At 43.0% G+C, this 22,975-nt stretch overlaps 1 protein-coding gene across 6 annotated transcripts in view; it reads right to left on the bottom strand.

The window, feature by feature from the left end:
• The window catches only part of c2h10orf67 (chromosome 2 C10orf67 homolog), a 131,672-nt gene that overhangs the window by 37,637 nt on the left and 71,060 nt on the right, over positions 1–22,975 (bottom strand). For 5 of the 6 annotated variants that reach the window (XM_078416297.1, XM_078416305.1, XM_078416267.1 and 2 more), the window contains exons 10-11: positions 4,027–4,155; positions 1,678–1,766 (exon numbers count right to left, since the gene is read on the bottom strand). In XM_078416297.1, coding sequence (XP_078272423.1) covers positions 1,678–1,766; positions 4,027–4,155 — 218 coding nt within the window. The remainder of the gene's footprint in view (positions 1–1,677; positions 1,767–4,026; positions 4,156–22,975) is intronic. The other variant, XM_078416287.1, reaches the window with a different exon arrangement.

Below are 22,975 nucleotides of genomic sequence, written 5' to 3'. Positions count from 1 at the left end.
TCAAAAATGGTAAGATGAAATGTCGAAGAAAACAGTGAAAATGTTTTAACAAATTATGCTGAGAACTAGAGAGAAATGTATCTTCCATCACTAACGCTGAATGCATTTTACAATATATTGGCCAATGGTTCTGTAAGTTTATTCCATGTAGGTTAATGAACCAAATGATCCAAGGAGGTGTCTGAGAGCTGGTGCCTCGTCACAGCACGGTCGAGGTCAGTCTGCCAGACAACGACCGCACCTCCTTTGTCGGCAGTTTAATAACAATTTTGGTATTGTTGTTGAGCAATCGGAGGACATTAATAGTTGGCGCACTCTCTTCGGACCATCTTTACTGTATCTGCTCTCAAGATGAAGCTTTTCATAAGAAGACATCGGAGATGTCATCATTCTTTAGTAAATGTGGATTCCCCCCTACTAGTCATAGATGGATCCCTCATCCATCTCCTTTGTGATCTCGCTCCCTCTCCCCCTAGATGTTTGGAGTTCCCCTGGTCCTCACCTTTCACTCCACGCCGCATCCAACATGATCCCACCACATCTTCCTATCCCCACCCTTTTCCACCTTTTGCTTAGGATCCCTCCACAATTCCTTGGTTCATTCAACCCTTCCCATACAAAACACCCCCACCCCAGTAACTATCCCCTGCAACTGTGGGAGAAGTGACACCTGTTCCTATACCTTTTTCCTCACCTCCATTCTGGGACCCCAACCGTTCTTTCTAGTGAGACAGAGGTTGATGTGAACCTCCTCTAACCTCATCTACTGCTTCCAGTGTTCCCGACGTGACCTCCTGTACATCGGCAAGACCAAGTGTAGACTCGGCGACCGTTTTGACGAACACTTGTGCTCGATCCGCCAAGGCCTACTGGATCTCCCGGTTGCGAACTATTTTTAACTCCTCTTCTCATTTCCATCCTGAAATTCCCGGCCTCCTCCATTGCCAGAGTGAGGCCACATGCAATCTGGAGGAACAAATTCTCATATTCTGCTTGGGTAGCTTACATTGAACATTGAATTCTCCAACGTTAGGCAACTACAAAACCCTCCCCTCTCCCTTCTCCCCCTCCCCAATTTATCCCTCCCCATCTCTCCTGCACCTATTTCTCCCCTCCCCCTTCCCTTCCACCTTCATTCCTTCCTTTAGCTTCACAATTCTTCAATCCTTTTGTCTCACACCTTGTCTTTTCATCTCTAGTTTTTGTCCAATCATCTACCTATCTAAAAAAAAACCTTCACCTGTATCAACCTTTTTCCTGTTTAGGAAGGAATTATAGATGCTGGTTTACACCGAAGATAGAAACAAAATACTGGAGTAACTCAGCAGGTCAGGCAGCATCTCTGGAGGAAAGGAATAGGTGATGCTTTGGGTCGAGACCTGAAACGTTTCCATCAACCTTTCACCTGCCAGGCTTTGTCCTGCCCTTCCTCTCTTCTCCCCCCCCCCCCCCCCCCCAACCCCACAATCAGTCTGAAGAAGAGTCCTAACCAGAAATGTCACCTTTCCATGTTATCCAGAGATGCTATTTGACCCACTGAGTTACTCCAGAACATAGTGTCTTTTGTAGCTGTTAATGCTCTTGGATGCAGTTAGTGCTTGCAACCAATGGTGAATTTCCCCCAGACATGGTCTGCTATTGATTTGTATGCTTCACATGACATTCTTGGACACTTACTCTTCTATAATTTTTTTTTGCTCCTTCTCTTTCTTCTTGAGATTTTTCAGCTCTTCAAGGAGTTGAACTGTATTCAGAGATTCAGTTTCCTTTTGTGAAGAAACATGAAAGTGAAAAACAAGTGTTTTCTGACATCTCTTCCAAAAAACTTGCCAACTACATAAATGAGTTATTTTGAACAATAACAATAGTTATAACGATAACGACAGTAATAACGCATAACATGTATTACACAATTTATATGTGTTTATAATTTACAAACTTTCATTCATGTGTACTTTTGCAACAAAATTAGAAATGAATTCTTCAATAGTATGAAGAGGGCATTTTAGCAGTCCTCAGCAACACTCAACAACACAGTCAGTACCTGTGGAGAAAGAGAACGCAGAACGTAGAAAGGTTCAGTACAGGAACAGGCCTACAGTATTTGTGCCAAACACGATGCCCACAATATTTGTGCCAAACAGCACCCATCGTCGGGAATAAGCCCGGGTCTCTGGCCCTGTGAGGTAACAATTCTACCGCTGCACCACTATGCCACCCTTCACTTCTTTACGCTTCGCTTCCTTTTCTGAATCTCGCTGTCCCCACCACATGAGAGAAACTAGCCACCAATATCTATTATTAACATCCCACTGCTACTAGACTATATGTCCTGCCTCCTTGTAATGGCACCATCCCTTTCTCAGTTTCTCCATCGTGTTTTATATGTTCTCAGGATGAAATGTCCTTCTTCGGGAAAAGTGACTTCCCCGCTATCGTTGCTGATGGAGCCCTCAAAGACATTTTCTTCATTTCCTGCATGTCTACTCTCATACATCCTCTCCGTGGAAAAAGCAAAGAGAGGTTGCTTGGTCCTCATCTTTCACCTCACTAACCTGTGCATCCAGTTTATCATTCTTTGCCTTTTTGTTAGCTCCAATAGGATTCCACCACATGTCACATCGTCTCTTCTCCCTACCCCTACAAACACCTCCACCCCCTTCAGAAGGAAGATACACAGATAGGATAGCGAATAAAAAAGGGCATGTGGAGCCAGATGGGGGAGGATAGGGTGGAAGTAGATACAGAGGATACAGAGATACATGATCATGGCTGATCATGCACAATCAGTACCCCGTTCCTGCCTTCTTCCCATATCCCCTGACTCCACTTCATTAAGAGAAGGAATCAGGTGAACCAGAAGATTAAGTGTGTGGATTATAGAAACCAGAAGGTGTAGTGTGTGGATGATGTACCTCTTTATACTTGCTATCTCCACTCTACACTCAGTCCTGATGGAGGGTCACCATCCGAAATGTCAGCCATACCTTTTCCTCCACAGATAGTGCTCAATGGATGAGTTTCTCCAGTCCAATGACACTGTCACCTATCCATGTTCTCTAGAGATGCTGCGTGACCCCCTGAGTTACTCCAACATTTTATGTCAGTTTCTGCAATGGTTTGTTTTTTCCCTTCTGTGTTTTTCTGCCTAATTCTAATATTATCTCTAAGTGTCTGGTTACCATTTCCTCAATAATAGATTCTAGCAATTTCTTTACTACTTATGTCAGGCTACTGGTCATTACTTCCACTTTCTATCTCCCTCTTTTCTTAAATAGTGGGATTGCATTTTTTACCACTGTAGTTGGATGTACCAGTTGTCTTTTAATAAAATGGTGAAATTTTGTAAAAGGACAACTAGTTTAGTTTAGAGATACCAAGCGGAATCGGGCCCTTCAGCCTATCGAATCCATACTGACCAGCGATCACTACACTAACACTATTTTATACATCAGAGACAATTTATAATTTTACAGAAACCAATTAACCAATAAACCTATACTTCTTTGGAGTGAAGGAGGAAACTGGAGCATCCAGAGAAAACACACCTGGACAACGGGAAACGGTATAAACTACGTACAGACCACCTTGAATCCAACGAGCATATCCAACTGTCCCCCTAACTGCCTCCTTCAAAACCATTATCTTTTGGTTCCATTGTTTTCTTCAATATTTTGAATAATAGCACTATCTCAAATTCATCATTAGCTCTAGACATGTAGTTTGTACTATTTTCAGGAGGCTTTCATCTTCCTTGAAGTTGCAGAAGATGTGGGAGGATGCTGCTTTATGCGCTGAAAATTTTCAACATTTTCAGATGTTTTCTCAGATTTTCTGTATCATCATGGTTTGTAAATTACTTATTCACATATTTGATTTGTCTTTTCAGCATTGGAGTGACAAGACAATTTATGATGGGTCGATGTTCCTCATAGATCGAACACCAAAATAAATTGGATCTCTATCCTGTTTATTCCTACAATAAACTCCATGTAAACAGTTAATGCAACATTTGTACTTTATTACCTGTACTACCGCTTTTTTCTCAATTGCAGAATCTAGCTCTGCTGAAGACGAGCCAAGATTAAGATGACTTAATTCCCATTCCTTTTCTTTTAGGGATTGAAGATCTTTTGCGCTCTGTTCACTTTCTTTCTGTATTGGAAAAAGGGGTTATTGATGATGAATTTAAAGAAAATCTCCTGCAGAAATTAATGAGTTTTCAACAGTTTCAAGACAATTTACGATGGGTCGATGTTCCTCATGGATAGAACACCATGGTAGGAGCCTCTCTTCCACTTGTAACACTTAAATGGCAAAGATGGTCATTAATTTTGATTTTTCACCTTGGTTGAGTAAAATTGGTGAATTATTTAGTTTTGTAAGTCAAGAGTCAAGAGTTATTACTTTTCATATGTACCAACAGCAGAGCATTGAAATTCTTGCAGCACATAACACACCTGAAAAACCATATACATAGATAATAAACAAAATTTCAATTAAATAGTGACCCCAATACTAGTGCAAAAAACCCAAGTCCTCAGTGCAACAAACACAGTCCACAGTTCATAGTTGAGGTTGGTGTTATGTAATGTTCAAGAGTACTTTAGTTGTTGGGAAAAAGTTATTCTTGAACTTGAAGGTACAGCAGTACTGTACTCAATGTCAGCTAGACAAAGGAGAGCAAATACCCCAGTTTGCATTGACAGTGCCGAAGTAGAGATGGTTGAAAACTTCAAATTCCTAGGAGTAATATTACCAATAACATCTCCTGGACCACCCATATTGAAGCAAGGACCAAGGAAGTACGCCAATGCCTCTACTTCCTTAGAAGGCTTAGTAAGTTCGGCATGTCCCCTACACTCTCACCAACTTCTACAGATGCACCGTAGAAAGCATTTATCAGGATGAATCACAGCTTGGCTTGGGAACGGCTCCATCCAAGACCGCAAGAAATTGCATCGAATTGTGGATTCAGTCCAGACCATTAGCGGCAGTCACTCGAAACGAGTATGACTGTCCTCTCCATAGAGGACGCCTGTGCGTGACTTTGTTCAACCTGGGGAGACTAGTGTACAGACAGCCACCATAAGGTCCTTGATAGATCTGGGTCAGGATCCAGTGGCATGGAATCCAAGACGACGGGGAACCTTTTTCTCCTGCAGCCTTCATCCGCCTTCCAAGTCGTTGTGACGCTCTACTAGGGTCAGCCATCATCCTCCGTCTGTTCCACCGTTGAGGTCTTGGTTGGATTGTTCTTTGTCAGAGACCTCCCCCTCGACTTTACCGCAATGGGTGACCCTCCCAGGAGCTTAGCTCCAGACTGCATCGCTCTCAGAATCTCAGGACCACACACGCTTCTCCACCACAACAAAGTGACAATCCACGGAGAAGAGTCCAGACCATCACACGAACCAACCTTCCTTCTATTGACTCCATTTATATCTCACACTTCCTTGGCAAGGCCAGCAGCATAATCAAGGACGAGTCGCACCCTGGCCACTCCCTCTTCTCCCCTCTCCCATTAGGCAAAAAGTATAGGTGTGAAAATGCACACTTTCAGGGATAGTTTCTTCCCAGCTGTTATAAGGCAACTGAATCATCTTACCACAATCAGAAAGCTGTGCTGAACTACTATCTACCTCTTTGGTGACCCTCGGACTATCCTTAATTGGACTTTGCTGGCTTTACCTTGCCCTAAAAGTATCTATACACTGTAAATGGCTCAATTGTAATCATGTATTGGCTTTCTGCTGACTGGATAACACACAACAAAAGCTCTTTGCTGTACCTCTGTACACTTGACAATAAACTAAACTGAACTGTACCTTCTTCCCAATGGTAGATGTGAAAAGAAAATGTGGGTAGTGGGGGTCTTTGATGATACTAGCTGCTTTTTTGAGGCAGTTTTAAGGAATTATCTTCCAATTTTCCCCATGCTTTTGGATTCGTGATTCCATATCTGGGTTCAGCTTTTGCCCGATAGAATACTTAATTCTGTGTTGAAATAGAAGGTTTCATAAAGCTTCAAAATTGTTTAATTAAGCTAATTGTAAGATTTGCTGACTTTATATTCATTTAAATGATAATCTCTTAATATCAGACCAACTATAGGACCTGTAAAAAAAAATTTGAGTTCCTGGCATTATTACAAAAGCTATTCTGGTCATTCTCCGTGAAGATGGTAGTTTGGAATGAAAGCATGGAAAGGCCATCTGAAGACACGTGATCTGTTTTCTGTGGAACGTGATATTTGCCTGTAGGAAAATAATTTGCAACATACCCCAAAAACTTTAAATTACTTTGCTATCAGTCCAAGTTTTCAGGAAAATTATACTAGTATTTCACATAGCATAGGATGTGTAGGAAAGAACTGCAGATGCTGGTTTAAATCAAAGGTAGACACAGTCTGAAGAAGGATCTTGACCTGAAATGCCACCCATTCCTTCTCTCCTGAGATGTTGCCTGAACGGCTGAGTTACTCTAAGGAATTTTAGGTCTACATTTCACATAGCATAGATTTATAGATATGCATTGGAATTCAAAGCCATCATGGCATGGTTGAAAGAGATCAGAATCATAATCAGAATAAATTTATTAGCCAAGTATGCACACTGATCAGCCAAAACATTATGACCACTGACAGGTGAAGTGAATAACATTGGTTCTCTTGGTACAATGGCACCTGTCAAGGGGTGGGATATATTAGGCAGCAAGTGAACAGTCAGTTCTTGAAGTTGATGTGTTGGATGCAGGAGAAACGGGCAGGATTAAAGACCTAAGCGACTTTGACAAGGGCCAAATGGTTATGGCCAGATGACTGGGTCAGAGAATCTCTGAAACGGCAAGGCTTGTGGGGTGCTCCTGGTCAGCAGTGGTGAATACCTACCGACAGTGGTCCGAGGAGGGACAAACCTCAAACCGGCGACAGGGTGTTGGGCGCCCAAGGCTCATCGATGCGCGAGGGCAACGAAGGCTATCCTGTCTGGTCCGAACTGACTGTGGCAAGACGACCAGGGAGTGTGATGCTCTGGGAAATGTTCTGCTGGGAAACCTTGGGTCTGGCCATTCATGTGGATGTCAATTTGACACGTGTCACCTACCTAAACATCGTTGCAGACCAGGTACACCCCTTCATGGCAATGGAATTCCCTGATGGCAGTGGCCTCTTTCAGCAGAATAATGTGCCCTGCCATACTGCACACATTGTTCAGGAATGGTTGGAGCAACATGATGAAGTGTTCACGGTGTTGCCCTGGCCTCCAGGTTCTCCAGATCTCAATCCGATTGAGCATCTGTGGGATGTGCTGGATCGACAAGTCCGATCCACGGCGGCTGCACCTCGCAACTTACAGGACTTGAAGGATCTGCTGTCAATTATGTGGTGCCAGATACCACAGGACACCTTCAGGGGTCTTGTAGAGTCCATGCCTCAGCAGGTCGGCGTTGTTTTGGCAATACACGGAGGACCAACAGCATATTAGGCCCAAAGTAATCTTGATTGGGTGGTCATAATGTTTTGGCTGATCGGTGTATACATACAAGGAATTTGACGGTGCACGGTACGGCACGGTAGCGCAGCGGTAGAGTTGCTGCTTTACAGCGAATGCAGCGCCGGAGACTCAGGTTCGATCCTGACTATGGGTGCTGCACTGTAAGGAGTTTGTACGTTCTCCCCGTGACCTGCGTGGGTTTTCTCCGAGATCTTCGGTTTCCTCCCACACTCCAAAGACGTACAGGTATGTAGGTTAATTGGCTGGGTAAATGTAAAAATTGTCCCTAGTGGGTGTAGGATAGTGTTAATGTACGGGGATCGTTGGGCGGCACGGACTTGGAGGGCCGAAAAGGCCTGTTTCCAGCTGTATATATATGATATGATATGATATTCCACCGCCTCTTGATTTCCCCGCTGCCTCTGCTTCGCGGTCAACTCTGTGTAGTTGAAAGCCAGCCAGTTGCAGCACATGGTCCGGGGTCGACTCATAAAGCCAGGTCTCAGTGAAGGGCAGCGGATCGAAAGAAGTCTTTGTTTGTTTGGCACAGGAGTTGGAGTTCATCCACTTTGTTGTTGAGAGAACGTAGATTTGCAAGGAATATACTTGGGAGCGGTGTGCGTAATCCTCATTGCCAGAGTCGGACAACTGCTCCAGAGCACTTCTCCCAGGTTCTCCTACGTATCATGGCCTTGGACATAACTACAGCCCCGCTGACAAGTATATCCAAATAATCCAGCGGGTGAGAGAAATCCGGAAAAATGTTTGGAGGAACCAAATGTGACTCACTGTGATGGATGTTTCTTTTGTTTGGTGTTGGTTTATGATTGTATGTGTTATTGCAGATTTTTATTGCTTATTTTTATTGGTCTTATTGTTGAACTGCGGGTAATTTTTTATTTCACTGCACATTTATGTGTATGTGACAAATAAATTGACTATTGAATATTGAAATGTCTGATGTTAATGATTTCCTCTCTCATGAAAGTAATCTTGATGGGATTTCCATAGATGTCACAAATGAACAAACACAGACAAAACAGCAAGGAGCACAGTGGCAGCCGTCGTCGGCGTCATTTTAATTCTTAGTTCAATCAGCCATGATTGAATGGCGGAGTGGATTTGATGGGCCAAATGGCCTAATTCTACTCCTATAACTTGTGAACGTGATTTATGGATTGAACTCATACAAAACAACTATGAAATTAGTAATAATAAACACACATATCTGAACAGCTCATTTCATTCTGTTAAATGTCCCAGATTCCATCTTAGGAACTTAATCAGACTACAATGGTATCAAACTAATGAAGGGTCTGTCTGAAGAAGGGTCTCGACCCGAAACATCACCCATTCCATCTCTCCTGAGATGCTGCCTGACCTGCTGAGTTACTCCAGCATTTTAAAAATAAATACCTTCGATTTGTACCAGCATCTGCAGTTATTTTCTTACACTTCTTAAACTAATGAAGGTGTTATTTGGATCAGGTTCCTTTGACTATGGTCAACAAAGAAAGGTTTCAGGAATGTCTTAAACAGTAGGAGAAAAGAAATGGGAACATGTGGGGAGGGTACTTCAGAGCTTAGTGCAATAAAGTTTCCAATTATGGGTGAACAAAGGCAATATTTGAAAAATCAAGAACATGGAACCCAGAGTTCTCAGAGGATTGTAGGAAAATGCAGAGAAAGGGATGGGAGAGACCATGGATAGTTTTGATAAGAAAAATGAGAATTTTACAAATTATAATCTTTCTATCCCTGAACGCATGTTATGAAGAAAAAAGGTAATGGATAAAAGAAACGTTATAAGTCAGGATACGTGCAGCAGAGCTTTGGATGAGTTCAGGTTCAGGGAGTGTAGAAGATGACTCCTACACTCATCAGAGTTGAGACTTCAGGTAAACAATAGCTTGTGAGTTTTCAGCAACAGACATGCTGAGGCAGAACAAAGATGGTCTATGTTCCAAAGGTGCAAGAAGGCCAATTTTATGAAGGTGAGAATATTCAGTTAGAAATTCAGCTCAGAATCAAATAACATGCTGAACAAAGTGTCATATAAAATTTTACTCTATACACATTTACCTAATTCATTCTCTAATTAAGTCACCTGCTTTTCGAGGGATATATCATCATATGATGGTTCAATATTAACAGTGAAAACTGGTACCAGGCACTGATCTAACACTTTTTTATCATGATCCCAATAGAAATCAAGATACAGGAGACTGCAAACACTGGAACCTAGAGAAAACAACAAATGGCTGGAAGAACTCAGCGGGTGCTGCTTGATTTGATTGACTCAAATATTTTTTTTACAGATCCTATAACTGGTTTGATTTTTAGATAGTTATCTCAGTGACTATCATTTAATTGAATTTAAAGTCATCAAACCTTATAATTAGCTTAATTAAACACATTTTAAGCTATAGGAAACCTATTTCAACACAGAATGAAGTATTCTATCAGGCAAAAGTTGAGCCCAGATATGGAATCACAAATCCAAAAACATGTTGAAAATTGGAAGATAATTAATCAAAACTGCCTCAAAAAAGCAGCTAGTGTCATCAAAAACCCACACTACCCTGGCCATATTCTCCTTCCATGCCAACCATTGGGAAGAAGGTACAGGAATTCTTGATAGATGCTGCTTAACCTGCTGAATTCTTCCAGCAGTTTGTTTATTGCCCCAACAATATCATGCATCTTGAATTTTTCTATGGAAATGTCACATTTCTTTTCCAAGTTGAAGATGATAGCAAAAGTTGCTGGGACAGAAGAGTTGATTTTATTAGAAGGATACTGAAGGCTAATTTGAGGGCAAAAAAGACTACTTGAGGAGAGAGACGTAGGTACAATATTAGTCAAAAGGGCGGGAGATGAAACATGATGGGTAAATCCACACAGTGAGTCGTAAAATGAATTCAAAGCAGGCATAAGCAGGAATAGAAGAGAAGTTAGAGAAACCTTTGTATTGGGATCAAGGCTGAGTGGTGGAGGAAAGGTTAGTATTCTAAGTTTGGCCCAGTAGGCTTTGGACAGAAAGGCTCATGGTAGACCATTAGAAAGCATACTTTCAACCTCAGTGACAAAGAAGTTCATGAACATTCATAACAATAAACAATGAAATAATTCATACCAGATATTAATATAAACTGATTCATCATGAATAAAAAGCTGTTTAACTCTATATCAAATTAAATATAACAAAAGATTGAAAACAGATCCATATAGTTTCCACCCAAATATTATAATTTTGTAACAAATATCTTACAAGACAATATGGTGTGTTAAAGAGGCGTTTAAAGCTAAAATATAAGAATTTATAACAGTAAATATAAAGGTATAACTCTGGAATATGTGGCATATAATGTCAAAAACATGAAAAGAGAGAAATTATCTTTCCAGGTCTTTTAGAAAAGGATCCTCAATTTATAACAGGATAATCTAAGACAAAAGAAAGTAGGCATATAAAGATTTTATTCAGAAAAAAAATAATGAATTAAAACCATAAGGTAAAAAATAAATTGGAAGAGGACAAATAAAAACTGCAAAGAGAAGAAATTTTGCCTTAACAGTACCATAGAGAAAGTATATCACTTTGAAGTGTGCACATGACAAATTCTCTGAAGATTTTATGCATTCTAAAGTGCAATTAATAATTCTATTATGACTGGGATAGCACTCTTTTTGTAATTTTTATACAGTTTTCAACTCTTTGCCCTCACAAAAGGTTCCTTTTCACCAAAATCGACAGCTATTTAAATGGAAATTTTTTTTCTGGTGAGGGCAAAGGGTTCAAGGTGCAAAATAAGAGCTTGCCATCTGGCATAGGCAGACTACTTTCTGTAGAGGTCAAGCTAAGTTTTAGTTTGGATTTCTGGGTTTGCCAATCTAAGTCAACTTTACTGGTTAAACCTAACAGGATTTACATGAGCTATATCATCTATATATAAAACGATACATGCAACACATAAAATCTATGAGCAAACATTATTTTATTAATTAAACCTGGAATTTTGAATAGTGTGATACAAGAAATGTATTATCTTGAACTTGGGTTTATGAGAAATGTCTTAATTATCCGGTAACTATCTTAGTGATTGAGAAACATTATTTCATATAATAATTGCAGTTCTGTAATATTTATGATTCTATATTTCAATTGGTAAAGGATGGAAAATCCAGCTGCATTGTTAACCATGTTATCAGAACAGGTGAGGTAAATCTAACTGCTACCTAAAAGAAATATATCATCTTTGAAGGGCATGTTATTTTATTTGCACTTCTTTATAAGATGAACTTTCAATTTTGGTATTGTAAAATATAATGAACCCTAGCTCTATCCCCTTGAAACCTCTACTTTGTTTTGTCAGCTGCTGACATATTCTACTTTCTCTGCATTATAAACACTTGCTTCTGTAGGGTGAGTTTGTGGACAGGTGCAGACGTGTGATGGAGGAGAAAAGGTGAGCTGTGCAATTTTAGAACAGAATGGATTACATATACACAGAAAGCACAATGAATAAAACTTCTTAAACAAAAAATACATTAAGTAAATAGAGGTTATATTAAATAAATTGTCAAACACTCAAAAACCTGTAATCATAGAAACCCTCATTAATGCACTGCAATATCAAACAAGCTTTCTGGAACAAACCACAGGAACTTGTGCTAGAAATAATGATGTGGCGAACAACACTACTTGACTGGATAGCATGCAACACAAGGTTTTTACTGTACCTCAGTATATTTGACAATAAACTACCCTGTGGACAGTAAAAAAAACCTGTAAATACTTATTGTTACTTATGTGAAACCTGGTCAGATACTTCTGGTGACTGAGCAATGAGGGGTAAATTCAAAGATACAGAAGTTACTATCCCAGATGTGGCAGTTCTCCAAGAGCTTCTCTAAAATGGCATTTATCTGGCTCAAGTTCAAATAAATTGCATGAATTTCTTGACTATATCTCACAAAAATGAACAATATAATTTAAAAAAAATATGGCTTGCCCATTTCAAAGTAGCGGTAATAACTTTTAATTATTGGCAGATATTTTTTACATTTGGGGTCTAGATATTATTTCACTTTGTGCGTTGTTTTTTTTGCGGGTTACACAAAGAAATTTTAATAAAAACCTATTTGCTCAAAGACCCATACAGATTCTGTATCCTCCATGCAAATATTGCAGGCCATAGGTGTAAAAGTAGGCCACGACAAGGCAGGAATGACGTACTTCATCCCAAATTAAAGAAAATTATCTGTGTCAGGCTCATCGCTTTAGTGTCCAGGACAGGAATTCTTCTGCAGGTTACACCACTTAGGTTTTCTACTTGTCCTTTGCTTCTGTGCCCCGTGGAATACTTTACAGTTCCTCAGCAATGCACACCAGGTTGCATGCATTAACGTATAATTTATGTATCATTTATGTTATAGAGCCATATGGCATGGAAACAGGCCCCTCGGCCCAACTAACCCATGCCAACCAAGATGACCCATCTATACTAGGCCTACATGTCAGTGTTTGGCTCATATCCCTCTAAACCTTTCCTATCCATGTTTTTGTGTGTTGACTGAATCTATATGCCCTTGATGCTGCTGCACGGATTTTATTGTAATGGTACCTCACTGTAGTTGTGCATATGACAATAAACTTGAACTGACTTGAAAATTGGCTAATTCTGCTCCTTGGGCTTATCAACTAATTTTAATGTTTTTGAATGCTCTAAATAACAAGTATATTCTAAAATATTATGCAGTGTTTTGATAACTTTGTAATTTAGTTGTACCAAGGACCATGACTTTCTGTTAAATTTTCACTGAACTGACAGAAAAATGCTGTCAATTTTCTTACCTGAACAGGGACATGCTAACTCTGGCATCACACAGATTGAAAGCCAGTCACGGGTAAGAGAGTTCAGCATGAGGATTGCAGTAGCTGGGACGGTGTCAGGATCTGGATTGGCTGCTGGGTGGATGATGGAACTCAGCGGGTCAGGGAACATACATGGAGGGAGAGGGAGTGATGTTGTTTCATGTCGAGGACTGATGCAGGATCTCGACCTGAAACCTCGACTATCCGTTTCCGTCCTCAGAATGATATGCCTTTTGTTTTTCTTCACGATCACTGCTGCACGGCCAGACTGGATTTAAATGTTTATACTTTAAACAAATTGATGAGAGATATTTTGATTTGATGATATCTAGTCCAGCCTTGCAACAGTGATAGTGAAGAATAAAAAAATGGTGTATCAATGTGCGGACGGAAAGGAACAGTCGCGTTTCAGGTCGATGCCCTGCATTAGTGCTCGACGTGGAACATCAACTATCCCTCTGCCTCCACAAATGCTCCCTGACCCTTTGAGTCCCAGCAGCAGTTTGTTTTTTTGCATTTGCATCATAGATTGTGTAAAATCTTTTTTTTAAATCAATGTGCCAAAATTTAAATGCAGTGCATTTTTAAAATGTTACTGCTTGAGTGCAATTTGGATTACAGTTCATACTTGGAACATTAATGCATGGTTTATGCAACTTGTAAGATTGAATTGTGCTGCTCCATGTGTCTCATACCACACACCTGGAGCATGTACCACACATGTTGCTTTGCAATATTAATTTGATTCCTGGTCAATCATATTTGGCAGTATATATGTAATAAACATATCGCAAGGTCATAAACAGGAAATCAGATTCAATAGCAAGCTATATACTATAAACTCAACATTTTTCAGTTCCTCACCAAATGCAGTCACTGTCATGGCTGAGTCAATGATTCCCTTCTCAATGAAATCGGATTCATTAATACTGAGGAAGGACATTGCTGGTCTACAATTAGTGGCTGCTCACAACCTTCTCTTGCAAGGGTAAGAAATGTGTTCCATGGTTAAATAACTGGTAGTGTGCTTAAATGTGTGATGTGTTTGTGAGTGGTAAGTGTTTGGAGCTTTGGACCAATGGTAGAAAAGGTTTGAGGCACAATATGACCTAATCATGTCTCATTTCTTAGGATCTTAAAATTTCTAACAGCACCATAGAGTCATACCACACAGAAACAGCCTTTTCAGTCAACCGAGCTCATGCAACCATCAAGCAGCCATTTTATTCCGTCTTCATTCACTTCATCTCCCATCAGATTCTAACATTCACCTACACCCTACACCATTGGCCAATTAACATACAAAAATGTACATCTTCGGGATGTGGAAGGGAACTGGAGCACCAAGAAAAGATCCATGCGATCTTTCATCCAAAGAACATGCAAACTTCACGTACACAGTTCAAGATTGAACCCAGGTGGCTGGATCGGTGAGGCAGCAGCTCTACTAGGTGTGCCAATGTACTGCCCAAATGTAATAAAATATTTCAAAACCAGGTAATTAATCATATTTTACATTTTAAATGCTTTCATTTTAATTACTTTTCAAATCATTTCTAAAAAGGAAAAAATTCTCTGCTTGTTCTAAATAGTTTTCCATTTAAAAAAGTGTTGAATTTTGGAAGTAATCAAAGCTACTAGAGAAACAAAGAATGGTTGGGGAAAGAAGATGGGAGGAAGGAAAAGGGAGGAGACCAGTTATCAGTACGTTTCTGGACTTCCATCATTGCATTTCAAAAACTGTGGAAGTGTGGGGATTGGAATGGGAAAATAGATGGTTAATTTTTCTTAGGCAGTCTCTTGGAGTTGAACATGCACTTAGGTAAGGTGGGTGAAGCTTGCTGGGGTTGGTTGGATTGTTGTGTATTTCTGGCCATTAGTTCCCATCAAAGGGCCCCCGTGAGCTCAGTACCTTCCCATATGCTTCATTGTCAGTTCGAAGGCCTCAGCGTTAAGATTTTCAAGAAGTTGTTCCATTTTTTTAAGGAGGATCTTCGGATATCCTTGAAATGTATCCTCTGACTTTCTGGTAATCATTTACTGAGTTGCAGCCTTGTTTAGGAAGTCAAGTATCAGATATGCAGATGATGTTGTCCTCTCCTTGAAGCGAGTTAAACATGATCAGAGACTTGCAGCCGGGGTATTGACACTGGTTCTCCCATCCCCTCAGGATTTAAAAGGATTTTCAGGAGGTAGTATTGCTGATAATTTCCCTGTGCGTTGAGGTGCTTTCTGTAAATTGTTCTTGATAGATTGGTAATGATCTGAGATATCAAGCACCAAGGAGCTTCAAACCCTTAACTGCTGCTGCCTCTTGACCTTCTATCCAGGTAAATGTTATAATGGCCAAGGAGGATGATAAAAAGATTCAGGAATATAATTGCCTCAATCGCCCCTAGACACCATCTTCTTACCTCTGAACCTTTGCCCCAAGTTATAATTGAACGTGTGGCGGCGCCCGGGGGCTAGGCCACTCCCTTGGTCATTCCACTCGGCACTCAGTGGACGGGGGGGATTAGGTCACTTCCTGGGTCAGTTCCCTTGGGTCAGGTGGTCTGGGGCTATAAAGGGTTTTGGGTGTGTCAACTCACGAGTTTTAGTGCGGTGTATGTGTTCGTTGCGGAATAAAGTATTGCTACTACTTACCTGGCGTCTGGCCTGATTTCTGTGGTGACCGCACCCACTACACTGGTGACCCCGATTTTCCTTCGCAAGTCGCGATGGACCTGAACGCTCCACTACCCGACTCTGCCAGTCAGCCGCCTCTGGACCCTGCCGCCCGCGCCGCTCTCCACGCCGTGGCAGTGAGGCTGCCTCCCTTGTGGACCAACGACCCCGACTTCTGGTTTGACCAGGCCGAGGCGCAGTTCGCCCTGCGGGGCGTAACTGCCGACGACACCAAGTATTTTCACGTAGTCGGCGCCCTCGACGCGTCCACCTCGCGCCTGGTCCGACCCTTCCTCCGCGCCCCCCCGGCGACCGATAAGTACGTGACGCCATTTGGCCTTTTCTAATTCCTCCGCATGCCGTTTCGACTCAAGAACGCTGCGCAAGCCTTTCAGCGGCTTATGGACTGTGTGTGCCGTGGCCTGGAATTCGTGTTCGTGTACCTTGATGACATTTTGGTGGCAAGCCGCTCGAGACAGGAGCATGCTGCCCATCTCCGCCAGCTATGCCAGCACCTTAGCGATCATGGGCTTGCCATCAACATCACCAAATGCCGTTTCGGGGTGTCATCCATCGATTTCCTGGGCCACCACGTGACCCCGCACGGGGCACTGCCGCTCCCGAACAAGGTGGACGCGGTGAGCCAGTTTCCACGCCCGACCACCGTGCGGGGCCTCCAGGAGTTCGTTGGGATGGTGGCTTTTTACCACCGATTTGTGCCGTCTGCAGCCCGGATCATGCGCCCGCTGTTCCACCTCATGGCGGGCAAGCGCAGGGAGGTTGAGTGGACCGACGATGCGGTGGCGGCGTTCCAACACGCCAAGGAAGCCCTGGCTGCGGCCACGATGCTCGTGCACCCACGGGCGGATGCACCAACCAGCCTGACGGTCGACGCTTCGGAAGTAGCGGTTGGGGCGGTGCTCGAACAGCTCATGGATGGGTGTTGGAAGCCTCTCGCTTTCTTCAGTAGGCACCTCAGCGGCGCACAGCGGAACTACAGTGCCTTTGACCACGAGCTCCTTGCCCTTTACCTTGCGGTCCGCCACTTCCGCTATTTCCTCGAGGGGCGTACCTTCACCGCGTACACGGACCACAAGCCCCTCACCTTTGCGTTTGCCAAGGTGTCCGACCCGTGGTCAGCTCGCCAGCAGCGGCAGCTGGCTTTCGTCTCTGAATACACTACCTCCATCCGTTTCATCGGGAGTAAAGACAACCGGGTGGCCGACGCCTTGTCTCGACCCGTGGTCCACAACGTCCTGCAAGTGGCCGATGGCATCGACTACTCAGCCCTGGTGGCGGCCCAGTTGACCGATAATGAGATGTCCGCCTACCGTACCGCCGTTTCGGGCCTGAGGTTGGAGGACGTTCCCTGTGGCACTGGGGGCGCGACGCTGCTTTGCGATGTGTCCACCGGGCAGCCGCGCCCAATCGTGCCTGTTGCCTGGCGGCGCCGGGTGTTCGAGGTGCTCCACGGGCTGGCCCACCCTTCCATTCGGGCGACGACGACCCTCGTGGCTTCCCGTTTCGTTTGGCACGGGTTACGCAAGCAGGTTGGATATTGGGCGCGCACCTGCATCCCGTGCCAAACTGCAAAAGTACAGCGGCATGTGCGTGCGCCGCTCCAGGAGTTCCCCGTCCCTCGCAACCGTTTTGACCACATCCATGTGGACATCGTGGGGCCGCTGCCGCCTTCTCGGGGTTTCACCTATCTCCTGACTATGGTGGACCGTTTCACACGGTGGCCGGAGGCAGTTCCACTGCAGGACACGTGTGCCTCTACTTGTTCTGGTGCCTTGGCGGCACATTGGATTGCCAGGTTTGGGGTTCCGCTTGACATTACGTCCGACAGAGGGCCGCAATTCACCTCCGAGCTGTGGTCATCCATGGCCCAACTGCTGGGGGTTAACCTGCACCGCACCACAGCGTACCATCCGCAGGCGAACGGCCTGGTGGAGCGTTTCCACCGCCAGCTCAAGGCCGCTCTGAAGGCCTGGCTCGTTGGCCCGGATTGGGTTGACGCGTTGCCGTGGGTTTTACTGGGCGTCCGCACCGCCCCCAAGGAGGACTTGGCCACCTCCTTGGCGGAATTGGTGTACGGGGCTCCGCTGACGGTGCCCGGGGAGTTCGTTCCCTCCGCCCAGGGTCAGGCAGAACAGCCCTCGGCCGCCCTGCAACGCCTTTGGGAGATGGTGCCCACGTCTCGCCACGGTTCGGTGCGGTCACATGTCCCTTCCGCCCTGCGTCGGGATGCCCACCGGACACCCCTTCAGCGGCCTTATGAGGGACCATTCAAAGTGCTTGAGCGGGGCTCTGCCACCTTCGTGTTGGACATGGGGGGTCGCCCTGAGACGGTCTCTCTTTCGCGGCTGAAGCCGGCGCAGTTGGACGTTAGCCAGCCGGTTCTACTGGCGCGGCCTCGCCCTCGGGGTCGTCCCGCGTCCCGGCCCTTACCCCCGGAGTTCCCGCGGGTGCCTTCCCCTGGCGGGGTGGTTCCGGTTCCTACGCCCGCCGTGTCACGTTTCGTCCGTCCCCCTGTCCGTTTCGTGCCTTCGGTTCTTGGGGGGTGGTCCTATGGTGGCGCCCGGGGGCTAGGCCACTCCCTTGGTCATTCCACTCGGCACTCAGTGGACGGGGGGGATTAGGTCACTTCCTGGGTCAATTCCCTTGGGTCAGGTGGTCTGGGGCTATAAAGGGTTTTGGGTGCGTCGACTCACGAGTTTTAGTGCGGTGTATGTGTTCGTTGCGGAATAAAGTATTGCTACTACTTACCTGGCGTCTGGCCTGATTTCTGTGGTGACCGCACCCACTACAAACGAGTATTTTTCGAATCTCGAAGCTGATATAATGGATTTAATGTCTAATAATTGACTGCATTACTGAATACAGCTTTTGAGCTCTTTCAATTTGAATCTTTACAGAGCCAAGAAAATATAATCAGCAGAATGTTTAAGTCATCATTGAGATTATTACTGTGATAGGTATTTTGAAAGGAGGTAGTTTTAGGAAATATCCACGTGTGTCAGTACCAATTTACTTTTATGAATCATTTCTTCTTATTGCTTATTTATTTTAAAATAAATTACAGCTGCATACATAGATCAAATGTCACCTGGATCTTATCTAGAATAACTGGTAAGACATTGTTATTGCTATTGATACGGTCACCAAGCTGCCAAATCTAACTTGTCTACAGAGAAATAAAAGAATTTCTAGGGCAAATATATTTCCAGCGTTTATTGTGGATTCAGAAATTGAGTTACCATGGTGCAGCTTTAATATTTTGATTTCTTTGAGAGCTATGTTGTGATAAGAGAATGATGTATTAGTTTTCCAATGAGGTTTTCAATATGGGTGATGACATTGATTAAAAAATCTGATCTAAAGGGTATCCATTGTACAAAGGGCGAGTGTCTCTCTTTCTCTCCCTCACTTGGGCAGTCCTCAGGTTCAAGAATGACTTGCTTTCATTCCAGTTTCATGGATTCTGAGGTGGTTGATGAGGTCAATGTGGGGCATACAGGCTTTGCCTCAGGGGATAAACTGCCACTTGATGGGGCAGATGGATAGCTAATATGAGACGTGGTGCGTACCTTGTTCCATTCACACAGGGGTTCTCTATGCCCCTAATGGAGGCTCTCAATTACATCCTCAATGTTGTTCTTCCATTTTGAATGGTGGTGTGTTTGGGTTTGTTCTTTGCGGGTTGGAGGATCTGTTGTGTTATTAAAACTGGTTGTGAATAATTTAATGTTGTTTTAATTGATTAAATAAATGTTATTAAGTAACAATGAATCTGGAAAAAAATCATTGGATTTTTGTTCTTCTCATAAGTAGAGGGTCTTTATTCCTGTGAAATGCTTGTCCTGTAGCATGTGGGAAATTCAACATACTTCTTGCATCCCGGTCAACCACATGTGCAGAGTGTGTTAGCAAATAGAAGAGGTTAAATGCTTGCAGGCACAAAGGGAATGTGTGACTTCTCAGTAGATCAAGATGTTCAAGTACATAGTGCACAAGTCTGCTCAGTGCTAGAAATGCAACTGGCTCTTCAAGGGAATCCAGCCACTGACAAAACAAAAAAAAGTAAGTTTATCAAGAGGAAACATTAAGAGCTCAACACAGGAGAAATACCACAGGTGGTATTTATCGTAAATGCAAGGATGAATTTAAAAACAAAGAAGGTAAAAAGGATAATAATTTTATTAAAATAGTAGGTCCTATTGAATGCCCACAATATCAAGTGTGCACAGCCAGTGCGCATGCAAAGTTCTGAAAGACTTGTATCTGTAATCACAGAAAAGAGGATGAGATGGGTAATGATATTAAAAAGGAAGAATGTAAAATATGGGAAATGATAGAATTAGAGTGAGGGGACACATCAAAAGGTCTAGTGGTTTTAAAAATGGAAAAATCACCTGACTTACATAAAATGTAAGCCAGGCTTTGAAAATTACATATTGATCCTCTGCCTACTGGCATGGTGCAAGAGGATCACAGTTGGGGTGCTGTTTTTAAAAAAAGGATAGACCGCATAACTACAGGCTAGTTAGCCTAACATTGATGGTGGGCGAATTGTTGGAAAAATTTAGAGGGACAGCATGTCAGCATTCATAGTGGCACAGATTCATTGAAGAAAGTCATCCTTGGGTTCACTTTCATTCATCTTGTGGTAAGATTTTCATTTATTGGTTATTTCATATCTTGAAATATTGCAGCATATTAAAGGTATTTTCAAAGTTTTGGGGGAAGAAGCACCAAGATTTATACCAAGTGATGATGAGGAAACGACAATTAATTTGGATAGTGTGTGACTATAACCTTTGACTCTGTTGGACACAAACTGATTGGTAACATGTTGTGTCAGCTAGGGGCAGCAAAGATTTTATAGATTTAGTCAAGTGTTTAATTGTTCTATGTACCTGGAATGGACCAATGGTATTCTTACTTGCTGCACCGTATTAGGTCTGTTACTCCAGCACGATGTGTCGTTTCACCTTAAACTCACCGCCAATGCCGTTGGTCTGCACCATCGAGCCCTCCTTCACCGGTTGACGTGGCTAATTTTGCGGCTCAAGTTGTAGTCCCCGACAAGATGCGCTTGTGATATATATAAATTACTTGGACATAAACGTAGACGTGTTGGTTCATAAGTTAGCAGATGACACTAACATTGCTTGGGTCACAGATTGTGAGGAAGGCTGTTAAAGTATACAGCGGGATATAGATCAGCTACCCAAATGGCCATATGGAGATGGAGTTTAATCTGAACAAGTGTGAGGTGTTGCACTTATGGAGGCCAAATGTAAGAGAAAAATATATAATTAATGGCATGACCCTTAAGAGCATTGATGTGCAGAGGGATCTTGGTATACTAGTCCATAATTCCCTGAAAATGGCAACACAAGTAGATAGAGTGGTAAAGAATGCATATGGCATGCTTGCATTCATAGGTCGGTGCACTGAGTATTGAGTAAGGAAGTCATGATGCAGCTTGAAAGGACTTTGGTTAGGCTGCATTTTGAAGGATTGTGTGCAGTTCTGGTCACCCCATTATAGAAATGCTGTGGAGACCTTGGAAAGGGTGCAGAGGAGGCTTTACAGAATGATGCCTAGATTAGGGGATATTAGCTACATGGAGAGGTGGACAAACGGATTGTTTTCTCTGGAACACCGGAGATTGCGGGGAAACCTGAAAGAAGTGTCTTAAATTATGAATGGCACAGAGAGGGTAGACAGCCAGAAGGTAGACACAAAATGGTGGAGTAACTCAGCAGGACAGGCAGCATCTCTGGAGAGAAGGAATGGGTGATGTTTCGGGTCGAGACCCTTCTTCAGACCCAAAACGTCACCCATTCCTTCTCTCCAGAGATGCTGCTTGTCCCACTGAGTTACTCCAGCATTTTGTGTCTACCTTCGATTTAAACCAACATCTGCAGTTCTTTCCTGGACAGCCAGAATCTATTTCCCAGGATGGAAAAATCAAATAGTAGAGGGCACAGCTTAAAGGTGAGAGGGGCAACGTTTAAAGATGTACAGGGCAATTTTTTTTACACTGAGGATGTTGAGTGTCTGGAACGTGCTATCGGAGGTAGTGGTTGAAGCAGATAAATTACTGGCATTCTAAAGACTTTTAGATATGCAGGAATTTGAGCGATTATGGTTATGTGCAGGTAGATAAGTGATGGTTTGGGCATCATGTTTGGCACAGACATTGTGGGCCAAAGGGCCTATTCTTGTTCCATATTCTAATTGGCTACTATGAATTGTTCCTCATGGGTGGGTGTGTGGTAGAATCTGGGAGGGGGTTATGAGGGAAGAATAAAATGGGAATAATGAGGATTAGAGTAAATTGGTGCTGGCTGTTTGCTGCAAACATGATGGGCAATTTGCCCGTTTCTGTGCTGAATAACTCTGTGACATGAGTTAGGAAAATAAGGAAAAATAACCCAATGAAAATTGTGAATAAGACACAAGTGAAGATTGATAACTAATGAGAATTGTAATGGATAATAGTAATGAGAAATTATATCACTGAAATGTGCAAGGAATGAAACAGATAATGAGCATAATTACTTTTACAAATTAAATTATTCAATATTGTCTGTATAACTCAGAATTAAAGGGCGCTCTTTTAAAAAGGTGAGGAGGAACTTCTTTAGTCAGAGTCAATGCCACAGAGGGCTGTGAAGACCAAGTCAGTGGATATTTTTAAGGCAGAGATAGACACAGAAACATAGAAAATAGGTGCAGGAGTAGGCCAACAGAAGGAAGCACCAGACTAAAATAACAAAGGTGAAGGGTGTGGTCAATCAAATTACCTACAGCAGATTAACAAGTCCATAAAACCCAACTCATTCGTGCTGACCAAGATACCCCATCTAAACTAGTTCCATTTACCCTAATTTGGCAAATGCTCTCTAAATCTTTCCTATCTGTGTAC

The sequence above is a fragment of the Rhinoraja longicauda genome, chromosome 2 (genome assembly GCF_053455715.1).
Source record: "Rhinoraja longicauda isolate Sanriku21f chromosome 2, sRhiLon1.1, whole genome shotgun sequence".
Taxonomy (NCBI): Eukaryota; Metazoa; Chordata; class Chondrichthyes; order Rajiformes; family Arhynchobatidae; genus Rhinoraja; species Rhinoraja longicauda.
Note: the sequence above shows the minus strand (reverse complement) of the source record. Positions and strands in the feature narration are given on the sequence as shown.